Source organism: Protopterus annectens, chromosome 2.part0 (genome assembly GCF_019279795.1).
Source record: "Protopterus annectens isolate FY-2018-M chromosome 2.part0, PAN1.0, whole genome shotgun sequence".
In the NCBI taxonomy this organism is placed as follows: domain Eukaryota; kingdom Metazoa; phylum Chordata; order Ceratodontiformes; family Protopteridae; genus Protopterus; species Protopterus annectens.
This window is the reverse complement of record NC_056728.1, coordinates 123,898,416-123,914,266: the sequence shown is the minus strand read 5'-3', so window position 1 is coordinate 123,914,266 and position 15,851 is coordinate 123,898,416. Positions and strand designations below refer to the sequence as shown.

Genomic DNA, 15,851 nt, shown 5'->3' with positions numbered 1-15,851 from the left:
GTCTTTCATAAATATTTCCATTTATACTCTTGACTTCCACAGTTCTCTGCTTTATACAAATTTTCATAAAACTTCCAAACTATAGCTAATATACTTTTACAGGATCTCTGGTTATTTTTCTTATAAGCTCTCTAAGTCTGGCAACAACCCTTTGTACTTTCTGTTGCCTATGTCATTGTACTAAACAGTTTTGTGCTCTGCAGTTATTATCAAAACATAGCTGCTTAACAGTAATACTTCTAACCTCATGTATATTATCCAGATACTCCCTTATTTTCTCTTTAGTACTATGTATTTGTGCTATTTCTTATTCTGTGAGATTATCCTTATTCTGCAATACATTAACCTTTGTTAGCCCCTTTAAGTAATTCCTATTGCTTCTTAACCATATCTCTTTATCTTTCATGTCTACTCTGTTTTTAAACTCAATTTTCATTTTATCCCACTCACTAGATATAACCTCTGGAGATATTTCTTTCTTCCATACTAACTCTTGAATAATTTCCACAACCATCCCTTGCATTCCTCACTTTTTAACAAGTAGGTGGAAAAATGCCACTGTCTCATTTTTACTTCATTATCCTGCATTTTCATCTTAGTTTTTACTGGTGCATGATCTGAAATAGTTACTGGACTGTGTGTCAACGCTTTCAATTAAATGCACATGTTCCTTGGAAATATAATTTATATCTAGTCTAGCCCAGTTACTGTACCTTGGAATAATATGTAAATTATGCCCAAGTTTCTACTACTGAATTCACATCTTCCATACCAAATATTTTCATAAATTTCTTCAGAAAACTACAGTCTTTTGTTATAGTTTCCCTTCTATGTCCCCCTGACACATTTTCACCACTGCAAATGAAGTTCCAGTCCCCATATATAAATAATATTCTAAGTCTCCATACAGGTTTTGTACCAAGAGGATGGAGAACAGCCAAAGTCAAATACATTCATTGTTCTGCATACGGGAGGGCCTTCCATAGACCCAGGCAATTACAGACCCATACAAGTCCACCAACCTCATATGTAAAATGCTTTTGACACAATTTTCTACTAAGGCATAGTAGAAAAGTGAAATAAAATGTGAATAAATCCCTGAGCCACCTGCTGCATTGCCAACTGGCTCAAAGATATGACACAAATAATTAAAATGGGGGAAATTAGCTCCACAAAAAGACCAGTCACCAGTGAAGTCTCCCCAGGGTTCTGGACTTCTGTTTGCATCTACTTTTCTGAAGTAAAGGCCAATACCAAAGAGCTCTGGCTGAGTAAGTTTGCAGATGACTGCAATCTTGGAGCAGTCACTGAATCCCCAGATAACTTAGCCATCCTTCAGGAAGGTTTGTCTCAAATAAATAACTGCTGCCAAAACCATGGACTGAAACTAAATGCCCCAAAAAATGCATTATTGTATCCTTTGGGAAGTCATCTACCCCAGGAACTACCAAATTGAAAATACACCTCTAAAAGCTGACCAAGTGGTTTGGGATTTGTGAACTTATGTGGACAGTGACCTAACTTTTGATTAAAGAAATTCCTTCTATATTGCACAGCCCATAAACAAGCTATTGTATCTAGAACTACGGATGTCACTGTCCCCTTTACTCAGCCCTCATTAGGCCCGTCATTGAATATAATGCCCCTTTTGGCATGTATCCATCCAGACACATGCAACAACTGGATTTCCCACATGAATATCTTACTAAAATGCTACAAGGCCTAAACAACATATCCTACATGAACTGATTTGAAGCCCTGTAGCTATACTTGGTATCCTACAGACTGCTAAGATGTGACCTATGTGTGGCATATAAAGCATCCTCTGATCCATTACTGATTGATTTACTGCACATCAGAAAGTCAAATAGTATCAGAAATACTTGGTCTAGGGATCTAAGCCTCTTCTGCAAGATCAACAAAAATGTTTAGAACTAGGGAGTGGGATAAAATTAAAATGGAATTTAAAAACTAGAGTAGAAATAAAACAAAGGGATATATGGTTAAGAAGTAAGAAGAATTATTTAGAGGGAGTGACAAATATTAAAGTACTGCAAAATAGGGGAATCTCACAGAACAAGAAGAGGAGCAACTACAGAATGCTAAACAGTAAATAACTACCTTGATAATATGCATGAGTTTAGAAAGATTGCTGTTAAGCAACTGCTTTTTGATAATATCTCTAGAACACAAAAACTTTTAGCACAACGACTCAGACAACAGAAAGTCGAAAAGGCTGTCACCAAACTTAAGGAGCCTATTACAAGGAAAATAAACAGGGTTCCTGTAGAAGTATTAGATATATTTTGGAAATTCTATCAAAGTCTGTATAAAGCAGAGAAATATGGAAATCAAGAAAAGGTACAAATGAAAATGTTTACGAAAGAATTAAATATGCCAAGGCAAGAGGGATAGGAGGCTCAATTACTAACAGGATAGGAGAAGATATGATAAAAAATGATGATGTATAACCAATCTACAGGATAATCCACAGGATTAGACAATATTCCTGTGGATGTTTGGAAGCTAGGAGGGTAAAAAAGTCATGAAGATCTGGCAGGTTTTAGTTTAATAGTATTTTAAGAGGAGGAGAAGTGCCAACATCCTGAAAGAAAGTGGTAGTAGCTGTCCTACCTAAAGAGGAGTAAAGGTCCATCAGATCCAGCTTTATACAGGCCCATTTTAATACTAACTCCTGATTATAAAGTGTTTATGTCTATAATGGCTACATAATGGCAAAAGTCATGCTAAAATTGATAGATATGGATCAGTGTAGTTTTGTGGAAAGGAGGGGAAATGTTTGACAACATAAACAGAACAGAGGTGATCCAGAGGGAAGCAGAATGGAAGAAAATACCACTGTTGCTGGTGAATCTTGATGCAGAGAAAGCATTTAACAGAGTAAACTGGGATTTTCTGAGCAGAGCAATGGAAGCATTTGCATTCCCTGATAACATTATAAAGTTGATTAGAAAAGTTTATGAAGGTTCAGAGGCAAAAATTAAAGTGGGTGGAGTCCTCTGATAATCTCCTCTTGAGCAGAGGAACCAGGCTCAGGTGTTCTCTTTCTCCTTTGTTATTTGTATTATATTTAAGACCACTGGCAAAGAAAATAAGGGACTAAGAAATTCAAGGATATAATTGGTATGGTATTCAAGAAAAACAGGCTCTCTTGCATTACATTATTGTATACCTGACAAAACCAGAAAGGGACATTACAGTGTTGTGGAACATATTGAGACATATTCAAATCTTTTTCAGGATACAAAATTAATGAAGAAAAAACAAAAGCAATAGCAGTAAATTATGTACCCAACATATGAATTGGTTCAGCAATATCCATATTTATGGGGTCATGATAAAATGAATTATTTAGGAGTATGGATTGCAGTGATACTGGTGTGGCAGCTAAGGATATGTGGGAAGTGACTAAAGAAAAGATAATACAAAAACTGGGAAACAGAAGCTCTGTTATATGGATATTGATAGTAAGATACAAGCAGTTAAAATGTTTTTAATCCCTTCGGTCTTATAGACTGGTCAGGCATATTTTTATCAACCAGAGGAGAAGTTGTGGATAGCAATTAATAATGAGCTGAAGGATTTTGTCTGGGAGGGGAAGACAGCAAACGTCAAGTGGGATAAATGTATTCTTCCAATAGAACAGGACGGATTGGGATTACCCGAGTTGAAGGGGTATTTCAGAGCAACACAGTTAAGGCTTCTATACATAGAATAAGCAGAAAACTGTAATTCAAAGTGGAAAGAAATGATGGTGAAACAGGAAGGAAGTTCAAGTAACAGGGAGAGACTGGGATTTTGGATGTAGACCTTTAAGGAGAACAACAACAATCATATAGACTATTATATTCATAAAGTAGCAGAAGACATTTTAAGAACTAAGCCAACACAGGAAAGCAGAAAGGAGATTCTTCCAATAGGGATGACTGCAATTAGGGATACAAACAATAGGCAATAGGGGGCGGGACTATATTGGACAAAATTGGCAAAGCAACCAAGGTACTGGTAGCAAATAACTAGAGAAGGAAAGGTAATAGAATGGGAAGATGCCAAGAACTTATTTGGACTGCAGGCTAAAGATTCCCTTCCATATCAAGGATTGATATCAAAGTATAGGCAAAGAGAAAGAAATAGGGGTGTCTTAAAAGAAAGACCAGCACTGGTAGAGTTTTTAGTAGAATCTAGAACAGAAGTTGCCATTAAGAAAGAAATAATTAGTAGAGCATATAAATTATTGCATTATAATTATAAGAATCAATCACAAGAAGTTAGGAAGGACTGGGAAGAGAGATTAGATAAGCAATTCACAAAGAAACAATGGGGGGATATATGTATATCTTCCAAATATGCAACAAAATCTAGAAGATTTCGGATTTTTGCCTGGAAGTGCTTACATAGGTATTTTTATACCCCAAGCAGAATTCAAAGAATTTTTCCTCAGGTAGACAGCAACTGCTGATGTTGGAGGTGTGATGAGGCAGAAAGAGGTAAGTAGAAACATATTTTCTGGGAGTGTAATGATTGGTAGACTTTAAAGATTCCCTGTAGACTGATATTCCGGAGATGCTAAGTGAGCTAGCTGGAATGACTAGAGGCATTATTTTTTCAGTTATGGTACAAACTCGGAACTTCCTAGACATAGTAAGGCCTTACTGAGTCTAATTATGATGGCTGCCAAAAAAGCAATTACTAGAAAATGGAAATCAAAGTCTAAACCAACTTTAGTCAAAGTAAGGAAGATATAACAGAGTTAAAAGAACTGGAAACAGGATCTTTAGAAAAAAGTAGCAGCAAATTGTATAGGAAAAAAAGGGAACTGTGGGATCAATACATGCAGAGGAGGAACAAAGTTTAAAAGAAGACAGGATTTGAATGAGCTACGTAATGGTTGACTAACAATGACTGGATATGTTGAAAGTGATGTACAATATTTTCAGCTACAGTTGAGTCACATGGTTTGGAATAATGTTTGCAACTGAGATTCTGTCGTTATGATTTATTGTCATTTATATAAATGTAACATGACCTATGTCATACATGATAATTAATAAATATGTTTCCTGTTTAAAAAAAAAAAACAGAACAGTTTGGAGGGGTATGTATATCTTGCAGAGGATACAACTACTCTGGAACAGACTTCCCATCCACATAAAACAAACTTTATCTCAGTCCATATTTAAGCGAACTGAGAACTATGGATTGGAAACAGAAAATTTACCGCATGACTTCCCTCGTACTACTAATGGACAGAGGGAGCTCCTAAAAGATTTATGCCATGCATGGGTTCCCTGAAATTATCTAAGGTATGAGGCCAGTTATTCTCATTAATTGGATAAAGCCAATCTATAACCAATATTACCTAGTGGAATAGGTTATTTTGAGCTCAGAAAAGGAAACTGGTAGGTTTAAAATGGCCTGCAAAGGCAGCTAGCCTAGTACTTAACTATGAGCCTATAATATTCCATGCTGAAAGCTGATTATTTCTTCCTACATTTTCTTAAACTCCATAACAGCAGTTTTCGGTGGAATCATTCTCCAGTGCAAATAGCCCCTTACTAATACAAATCATCCATTAGTGTTTTTGTTTCCATGTCTATCATTATTGGAGCCCTTCAAGCAATTAGTATAATTATTCCCCTTTACCTTTGTCCCTGATATTCTGCTGAATATTCACCCTGAAAATACTTTCTTTGTCAATTTCACAACTTCCTTTCTTTCCAAATGTGTCTTCTGCAGCATTGCTGTTTACACTCTGCATTTCTTAATATAATTCAATATTTCTTCCTTTTTGTCTATACCTATAAAGCCATTTATATTCCAAAATAATGACAGCATACCCATTATGATAAAAAAGTGTTGTTCCCACCTGTTATTGTGACTTTTTTTTAACGTGTATTTCCAACTTTTGTATTACATGCGCACATTAATGCTTGGCAGGCTGACCTTTTATACAGTTGTTTCTTCTCATCTCCCTTTGATCCTATGACACATTTTTCAAGACATCTTGTTTTAATGAAAACCCTCTTACAAAAAACTAAATACATTTTCAGGGCACCACCCTCCCCTATTAACTTAGAACAAACACAAAAAAACTATGTACATCTTCAAAACTTAAGTTTAATCCTCCAGATAGGAAGAACTGCGAGAAATCAACAGCTGCACCAACAGACATTATCTAACTTAAAATTATGGCTACTCATGATAAAGTGAATACTACAGCCTTTGTTGCCACTGATTGCTGTCTGTTCTTATCTTATCTGTATTCCCTTCTTTGATGTGAAAAAAAGTCTGTATGCTTTCAGAAAACATTGAATTTTAGTCCTAAGAAAAAGTGCACTAGCTATACTTAAAACTAAATTATGCATTGTTCTATTAAATGCATTAAGTATTAAGGCTGCTAGGGATGCTGCTTATTCACTTCTCATAATTTCATACTTTATTATGCACTAAACTGCTTGCCACTGTAGCTTTATAATTTGCAAATAATGCTCAGAACTCTCAAGATTACTTGCTTGCACCTGCAGTTGGCTTGTCTCTATGTAAAAATAGTCAGCAATAAATCTTTGTAAATTTTAGTTAGAACAGAATGTTCTGCTGCCTTTAGCTGCAAACTTCTTGATTCCCACTGAACACTCGTTAATGGAAAAAAGAAACAAGCTAATATCTTTGCAGTCGTAACAAACAACATATTTCATGGTTTTCATTATTTTGTCTTGTTTTTCAAGCCTACTTGTTTACAAAAAACACTATTTATATCTTAATCCTAGGGTATTAATCTAAACATTCACCCCTGTAAAAATAAGAGAAAATATCTTAATTCTGCATATAATAAAATCAGAATACTTTTACACTCCAACCCACGAGCCCAAGACCACAGCACATTAACATTAAACTTGCTGTTGAAAAGCCTTTTTTTTCTTGTTACACTGCAAAGCCTATATTTCATAAAATAAAAAAGTATTTGTTTAAATATCTATAACACATACCAAATTCACTGAAAAGACCATCTCCACATTAAAAATACACTGAAGACACACTAACTGCTTTACTGTATATAACATGCAGTTAATATCAAAAAATGTTTATATGAATACTAATAGGAACAACATTTGTTTACTTAGTTACTTTTCCCAGCTTCTAGTGCCCTTCTGAACATTAATGACATAAAGTGAGGTATATGGTTTACAGTTTGCCCATAACTTTAATAAAGTCAACAAAAGTTCAGTCTTTTTCAGCCACTTTTTCTTGGAAAGCCATATTTTACAAATGTGATCGATGCTTTATAGTCTCCCATTTATTCACCAATTTCAGTGTTGCTGGTCTTATTCCTGTTCAACTCCCTCTTGCAATACCAGACTTTGGTTCAAGCACAAGGTACTCCTGATTCTTCTGCTCAACTTGTGTGCTTTTCTCTGTCTCATAAACATTTTTTTCTTTGGAATATTGGAAAGAGGTTCAGCAGAAAACTATGTCTATGATCTTTTCCCTCAGGAGAATGATAAGCAGAGTCCCCTTTTGCTTGCTGGCTCACTTTCTGTTGGATATACTTTTTTATTTCCTTGCTCACCTATTCTGCATCAAAAATGTATTTTATCTTCCAGGACAATATATTCTGAAGACAGCTGGCTACAGCACCTTGAATCTCACACCTGTCTCTCAATATTCCCAGATTGCTAGGATAAAGTTGCTTATCTTCTGCCTGATTTACAGAGAATAATAATTTTCTAAAAACATTCTTCTCTCTCCATTTTTAATACTTTGCCCTTCTGCCACAGTTTTGTCAGGATTGACAATTTCTGCTGGTATGATTGTATCTTTACTTATATAGGTCTTGGTTGCCTTCTCATATCCAGATTTGGAGCATACACTCAGTTTGTCCTTTCAATTAACAAATTATGCTGTGGAATATCAGTCCAGTTGCTTATTCCTTCTCTGATAAAAGTAATACAGTCTGTTTCTTCCAGTTTCTGTGGTACAGCAGAAATTGTAGGTTTTCTCCAATTGTTCTGTCCTTAAACTCTACTATTTTTTGAAACAGCTCTTCTTAAGAAACCTCATAATCAGCCAGATTTTTCTTCATTTCAACCTCTGATTTTCACAGTTTTATCAATTTGCCTGAACAGTTAAAGCTCATTCTATGTTCCCAGCATTTTATTTCAGTTGATATATTCTTTCAATGTTTCATTTATTTTAATCACCTGTGAGTTGTTTTTTTTATTTTTCCTCTGAATTATTAGAAGCAATCTCTTGAACCAAAGCTGAAGCTTGAACTGCTTTTTACTGAACAGCTGCAGTATCCTTCCCAGACATTGTTTTCACTTCACCTTTTCTGGTTGATTTTCTTTCAGGTTTTCCAGATTTCATCTTTGCTGGCATTCAAGCAGGGTACTTACTAGCCAGTAGCTGCATTTCACTCAAAACTAGTTCCAATGATACTATTTTTCTATGTTTATATTTTCACACTGGGAAAGCTGAAGTTAAGTTGACTGTTGTACAGCAAACATGGAAATCCAAGTGAAAGCAATTAATCTTGAAAGCTGTGAGCACCCTTTGCTGAGAGAAATGTAACATTTAAAGGTATGGTGGCAAACAGTTCATTAAAAAAATAAGATTTGAAACTGTGGGAACTGAATGACAAGTAGCAGCACCCCCAGCAGTCTTAATACTTTAGTGCATAGAACAGAGCACACTTAGTTAATTTATTGAAAGTTAGCCAGCATACTTTTTCATACGGATAAAAGTTAATGTTTACTGAAAGCATCCAGTTGTTTTTCACATCTGGGAGGGAAATCAAGTTAATAAAAGAAGAGACAGCTGTCGGTATAAGTAGGAGCACAGGCTGTAACACTTGCTTTAGTACGGGTAACCTTAATTATATATTTAACAGTGCCTGTGGGTGCCATCTATTTGGGCAACTTCACCTATCCTGGGGGAAAGTAAATTTCATTTGTTGAAAATAGATGTGGTTTTGTCTATTTGTACTAAGTTAACAGGGGATGGGGGTTTCTGGCAAATGCGTCACTTGTACTGTTCATTGTTTATATAACCAAGGATAAAACAAAAAACAATGGGTTGGGGACAGGGTTCTAGAATAGCTAATTTTTATGAGAAATAGAAGGGAAATTAATAATACATCAACTAAACACATGATGGTAAAGGTGGAAGAGTAACATGAATTCATGTTTATCATTATACAAATTATCCACTTAGGTGTAGAGGTTGAGATAGCTTGAATTGCTTGCTAATATCAATAAGAAAATATCAAGTTCTTCGGGTAGGTCATTTGGGTGATGAATAGACAATGAAATACTAAAATCTTTTTTTAAACAAGAGAAATAAGAGAGTTAGAAAAATGCTAAATAGGCACTGTAAATGTCTATTTTTAAATTCACGTGACATAATTTTCACATGTATTATATAAAGATTGCATTTTCATGGTTGTTATTAGTTTGGTGAAGCGTGATCATGAAATGTTTCAGTAATAATGGTGATTAGTGCATTTTAGTGTACCATTTGTTGATGTTATGATGACTATTAGTAGTAGTAGTAGTAGTAACAGTAGCAGCAGTACTAATAGTTATAGTATTAGAAGCAGTACTAGTTATAAGAGCAGTAGTAGTAGTAGCAGCAGTAGTAATAATAGTAGTATCAGTAGTAGTAATATTAGCAGCAGTAGTAGTAGTCATAGTATTAGAAGTAGTAGTGGCAGTAATAGTGGCAGTAGCAGTTGCAGTAGTAGTAGCAACAGTAGTAGTAGCAGTAGTACTAGCAGCAGTAGACACAGTAGTATCAGTCATAAATAGTAGCAGCAGCAGCATTTTTCACTTTCTAAAACAGTTGTCTTGGTGGGGACTGCTGTGAAAGCATGCTTAGCAGGGCAAATGTGACATTGCTATCCCTAGCAATAATGCCCAGCTCATACCTACTGTGCACGATCCCATGATGATCCCAGAGAAGCTTTGAGATATAATCCACCCAGTGTGTCCTCATTCTGCCAGTGGGCCAGACATCCTCACTAAATGTAAAGCTGACTCCTCTGAACCCACAAGTTTTTCAGTGCCCTGGCAAAATATCTGAAGGTCAGTATGAATACCACCTCAAGTCTCTCCTGAAAAAGGCCAGGGGCCTAGTGGGACCAACCTGGTCAACAAAGTATAAACAAACAAATAAACACATAAATGTACAATGAAATTCCTCCAAACTGACACACTCCTAAAGGTACCATATAAAGTGAGCCCATTGACTCAGTGAGAAAACCTCTTTTCTGCCACTTAAATCCTTTGAGTTTATTCTTTTGGCCATTAAAATAAGCTCATAACCATAGGTGAAGATAGTGGCAAAGACTGACCAATAATTTGAGAGCATCATCCTAGAACTGAGCTCTTGCTTTACCAGCAGAATGGTACAATGCATGAAACACTGCTCTGCTGCATCTATCTGCAAATCATTCCTCTAGTCCTCTCTATTGTCTTTCATAAACAAGCCTTCTAGGTAGTTAAACCTCCTCTACTAAAGGTGGCTGCAGCTTTTTCTCATATACAGAGAGCAACCCAGTGTTTTCCAGGAGATAGCCATGTTCCTAATTTGAAGGTGCTGTTTTCATCCCAGCCACCTCATACCAAGCTGTTACTGATTTTGTTCATGCCAGACATCTATGTCCTTTGAAACGAAGGTAAAATCATATCCTGCTGGTGAAATCAAAAGGGCAACAAGGCAAAATGTCGGTGAAGCCCTTTGCTTAACATGAAGATATCTGAGTTATGCCAAGACTGAAAACTCAAGTCTTGCATTTTTTATTGCAACAGTACCAGGGTATTTAGCATAAGCATTATGCATAAAATATGATCTTAGCAGTTTTAATACAGGAAGTATGACATTAGGTACCATGACTAAAGTGTGAGTCTTTTGTGATCGACACTCATCAGTGTGATCATAAAAGATCACAGTCACAAAACAAGCACATTTTACCATAATGATAAACAGGAAGCAAGTCATTTTTGAAGGGTTCCTCTACATCCCAACATAGGGGATGTGACCCCATAACCGTTTCTTGTCATAGGCATGGCTGGCTCCATCTGTGCCCTGTGCCAGTATCAGAAACCAGAGCCCCACCCCACAGCTCTTCAACTGAAGAGAAAAAAAAATACCTCACTGTATTAAGCCAGCTACTTTTTTTTTTTTTTTTTTACAGTTAGATCCACCTCTCCCCCAACAAGCTCTTCCACTGAAGCGCAAAAAAAAAGAAAAAAAAAACAGTTGCTACAGTTTAAAGCTCTGCAGTACTCCTGTTTGACTGCAAATGCAATACTGGCTTTTATAAGCCGCTATTGCCCTAAAGAATTATTATCTATCTATATAAAGATATATCAACATCAAGATCACTGTATCTCAGGAAAAGGGGAAATCCTTGTGATACCTCTCTTCTGATCTTAAAAGACAAAACCTCAGAATATCTCATTAGTGATGGAACATGCTGTCACTAAGTGTCAAAGATAAGCCTGGCACTTGTGACCTTAGTAATATATCTGTTGTTCCTGTAAAATATTCACTGCTAATGAATGCTTTCTAGTGGCAATAATTTGTTAATTTTCTGGCACACAATTCATATGTGTATATTCTTAAAGCTGTCTGTTCTATGAAAGTATAAGAAGAGCACTTATGAAACTACATGTGCTATATCTTGTATAGTCTAACGTTAAGCAAACTGAAATGGAATATAAACAAATGGCATCTTAAAGCAATGTTATATGTTTTAAGAATATTTTATTCTTTTTTTTGTACAACTACAAACTAATATCAGCAACCAGTTAGCTAGTGCTACAATAATATTGCACCACAGGTGTGTAGTTCTTGTAACCTGAAGAGACAATAAAAGTGCATCTTCTTTTGTACACACACCATCCAGTTTATCTTTCAAACTTGATGAAATGGACATTTTTTAAGACAACTGCTATCTGATTCAACATGTAAAACTGAAACAGTACAGAATTGCCCACTATACTTCCTAAATAGTATGACTGCATTTTGCAATGTTTAAAGTTAGTTAACCTGAATTAAATGTGAGGTATCTTCCTACTTGCACTAAATACTGCTTACAAGATTCTAAAATGATGGTATCATACACAAGTTACTGACTCAGGAAAAAAACAGGACAACAAAGACAGTGAAGCAAATATGCTATAAAATGTATTCTGTAGTACAAGGTTTGATTTCCTCTGATTTCCTCAGCTTCCATTTGTCTATTGTGGGGCTAAGAACAAGTCACTTAACCAGACAGCCTGTCCTCCTGGGCTGAGTCTGAAAAAGGTTAATATGTATCAGTGCTCTGCCCCATTTAACAAACAAAAACAACCAACCAAACAAATAATCAAACACTTAAATAAATAATATTCCCTTATGAATTATCAGGACTGATCCACATGAACGTCTCACTGGTTGTTTACAATTGATAACTCATCTTTCTTATATACCATTCTACAAAAGTTTACAGCAATATCCTCAAGGGCTTCATACTCCACACACCCTTATATTAACATGTCAGATCCTGACTATATGGACTTCTCTGGCTTCTAGGGAAATCATAATACAGTCACGGATATCATACTTGAATAATTATATACAGTAGCTGGAAATTTAGAAATAATTATCAGTGTTACTCAGGAGTGAAAACACAGAAACGTTGCTCTGAAGTAATTTTATTTAAATTTAAATGACTCATACAACTTAAAAACAATGCATTTTTTTATTTAATGAATAAGTTATTATGACTTGAATTCTTGCAACTTGGTGCAGTTATGGTAAAAATGGCCAACCCCTGAGTTAGATGTTTCATGAAAAGTGTTTCACTGCCAGTAGAAGATGGTTGGCCAGCATGCACCATTTGTTACAGTCCTTCTGTTGGTGCCCTACTAGTGCTTTGAATTGCACAGCTGAACTAGATAATGTGTTTCAGTTGCTGAATGGCAAATTGGTGAACTGAACTGCATAACCAGGAAGAAGAGGTACCCAAATTATTTAGAAGGATGGAGATGCAAGTCAGAAGCTGGAAAGAGGTGTCACAACAGATAAGGAGATAGCACACAAAAGGAAATAAAAAAACAATGCTGTTATAGAGCATTCAGGCCACCACAGGGATTTGAGGAGTTGCACAAGCATAGAATGGCTGCCAAGCAGCTACAGATATGTTCTCCACAAATCTCTGTGGTAGTTAACCTCCTATCATATCATACTACTCAACTGTCCTTGATTTTGCATAAGATCCTTGATTTGGCTTCATATTTTTTGTCCTGCTCCTCATAATCATTGAGGATTGACATTGATTGATTGATTGATTGACTGACTGACTGATTGTTGAATTAATGAATTAATTAATATCAGGCATTACAATTCCATACTTCTTATTGTGCAAAAAATCTCATTAACCTGTTAACTTTTTAAGTGAAGGAGAGCAACTGTATGGCATTAGCGCAGAGGATGAAAGTTACAAGCTGTCAATGATCTGCTTGCTCCATCTGCCAAGCGTGCGACTTTGGACAAAGTCATTTAACTAGACAGTGTTCCTCTTCTGACCCGGAAATAGGTCCATGTGGATCACTGCTTTGCCCTTATTAACAACTAGAAATAAACACTTTATAGTGTTCCTGATTTTGGGCCTTTGTCCCCCATTATGTTGGGCTTTGTCCAGAATTGTTAAAGTCATACTTCTAAAGTCATCACAGATTTCACAAAAGGTTTCTGATTTTGACTCATACATTTTGTCTGTTCCTTGTGCAGTATGCATTTTTCTGGCATGTTGTTGAGGCCTGCAGTCACACAATATTGACATAGGTCTGTTTTTTCAGAGATGGCATATCCATAGGAAAATTCATGAGAATGAAGAGCCTGTTCTTTTAGCAATCTCCTACATACAGAACAGCAATAGCTGCACGCTGTCCCAAACTGATTGCCTTTGTCTACCAATTACTTGTTTTAATCCCTGATTCTTGCACTATTTGTGAGGTGTGCTTGACAGTTATGGCCACACATGCATCATTGTACTGCCATCCAAAATATACCTACTGCACCCAAAACACTGATTCACCTCCTCTCCCTTATGTGAAGGTGATTCCTTTAAGGGGATTCCTTTCTGCCTGCAGGCCAGGTGACCAGGGCTTGAGTACAACCTTTTACTTATGGAGATGAGTGAGAGGTAGGAGAGTGGGGCCTTGCTGTATATGACTCTTACGGACAAAAGGTGTGTCCTAATAGGACATGGCACCACTTCCTTCATTACACTCCCTTTCAGGCTCCAGTTGCTTGCTGGGTTTGCCTATAGTGATGCAGGATTTGGGCTGTAGCATTCAGTCTTTGTCCCAGTGGGAAAATGCACGTCACAAGCAGTAGTGAAACCATACATCTGTTGCTGATCAGCAAGGACATGCTGACAGGGTATGGAAAGAACTATATGTAACATTTATCAGATGAAAACAGCTTGTTACAGTATACCATACAAACCATTCTGCTGGCACAGAAAGAGAGCTAAACCTCCTTAGTTGTTTATTAAGGTTTCAAAGAAACTAGCTGTGGCTGAGGATGCCTTCTTAGCTTTTATAGATTTATTTCTAGTATTATATCATACGAAAATAAAGTGAGGTATAGACAGATTCTGAAACTGAACACAATGGGATTTAAAACACAATTAGCACATTAACATATCGTAGTATACTATAAAATGTTGATGTGCTGACATTTTAGTAAGCTAACAAAATGGTGGGTAATAAAAGAAAAAGACTGCATGCTTACCTTCTACTTGGAAAGCTTGAAATTGCAAAATGACAAACATATTGGCATCTGTCTTAATGATGTAAATGCAGTTCATATTGTGACCATAATTATTGGGGTAGTTAGGAGACACAATACGTCCAGTGGGGGCAGTGAAATTTGCTCCACAACCTGTGCAAAAAAAAAAAGTAATAAATATTGTCACCTTATTCAATATGTACTCCTAATGAGGCAAATTATCAGCATAAATTTAACAAATGTTTTTACAAAGGTAATAAGCTTGATTAGTATAGATAATGTTTTGTAATATTTAACTATGTGTACTCCATGCTACAAAGCAAGTTCTAAGCATGGGCAATTTTTAGAGTAGGCCAGTAACTAACATGCGTAGTGGGATACAAACACCTCACTGAACTTCAGTCATCCATATTATACAGTCAAAACCCAAACATAAAAATGGCATTAAAAATGACTTCATGGCTGTAATTTTCTGTGGGAGGGTTCACCACAAATGCTTGTTCTCTGTGGCTTCCTCTTTCTTTTCTCTCCCCTGAGTCGCTGTAGCACATATTTAGTCTAAGAATTCTGAAACCTAAGAGTAGTGTACATTCTGTTTTTGGGTGCTAGAAGGAAACCGAAATATCCACAGAAAACGTACCTGAACAAAGGGAGACTAAGTAAACTCCACACTATGAGAGTAACAAGAGGTAGGATGAGACAGGGTACAACAACTGCTTCCGAGAGTACCAATACCACAAGGTAATTCTACTGAAAAATCAGTGTAAGTACTCGTTGATTGTGGACACTGACACTGCTGTTCATCTGTGGAGTTGGTATACATTAGTCTGGGGTGTGGATAGTGTTACACCCCCCCCCCCCCGCTTAAAAAAACACAGTTGAAAGTATTTTCTGGTATTGTCTCTCACTAAAATCAGATTTGATGAATCAGCATGAATCCACAACATGTTAGGATCAAGTCATGATTATCAACATGTTAGGATCATTATCTCAACTCTTCCTGGCTATGTACCTGCTCTATAACCTAACATCTTCCTTCTCCTTATATGATA

General features: G+C 36.3%; 1 protein-coding gene across 1 annotated transcript in view; it reads right to left on the bottom strand.

Moving 5' to 3' along the window:
• Positions 1-15,851, bottom strand: part of LOC122792709 (cubilin-like) — a 3,134,001-nt gene that overhangs the window by 639,388 nt on the left and 2,478,762 nt on the right. Inside the window, exon 56 of the mRNA XM_044060295.1 lies at positions 14,803-14,952. Within this exon, the coding sequence (XP_043916230.1) occupies positions 14,803-14,952 (150 nt within the window). The remainder of the gene's footprint in view (positions 1-14,802; positions 14,953-15,851) is intronic.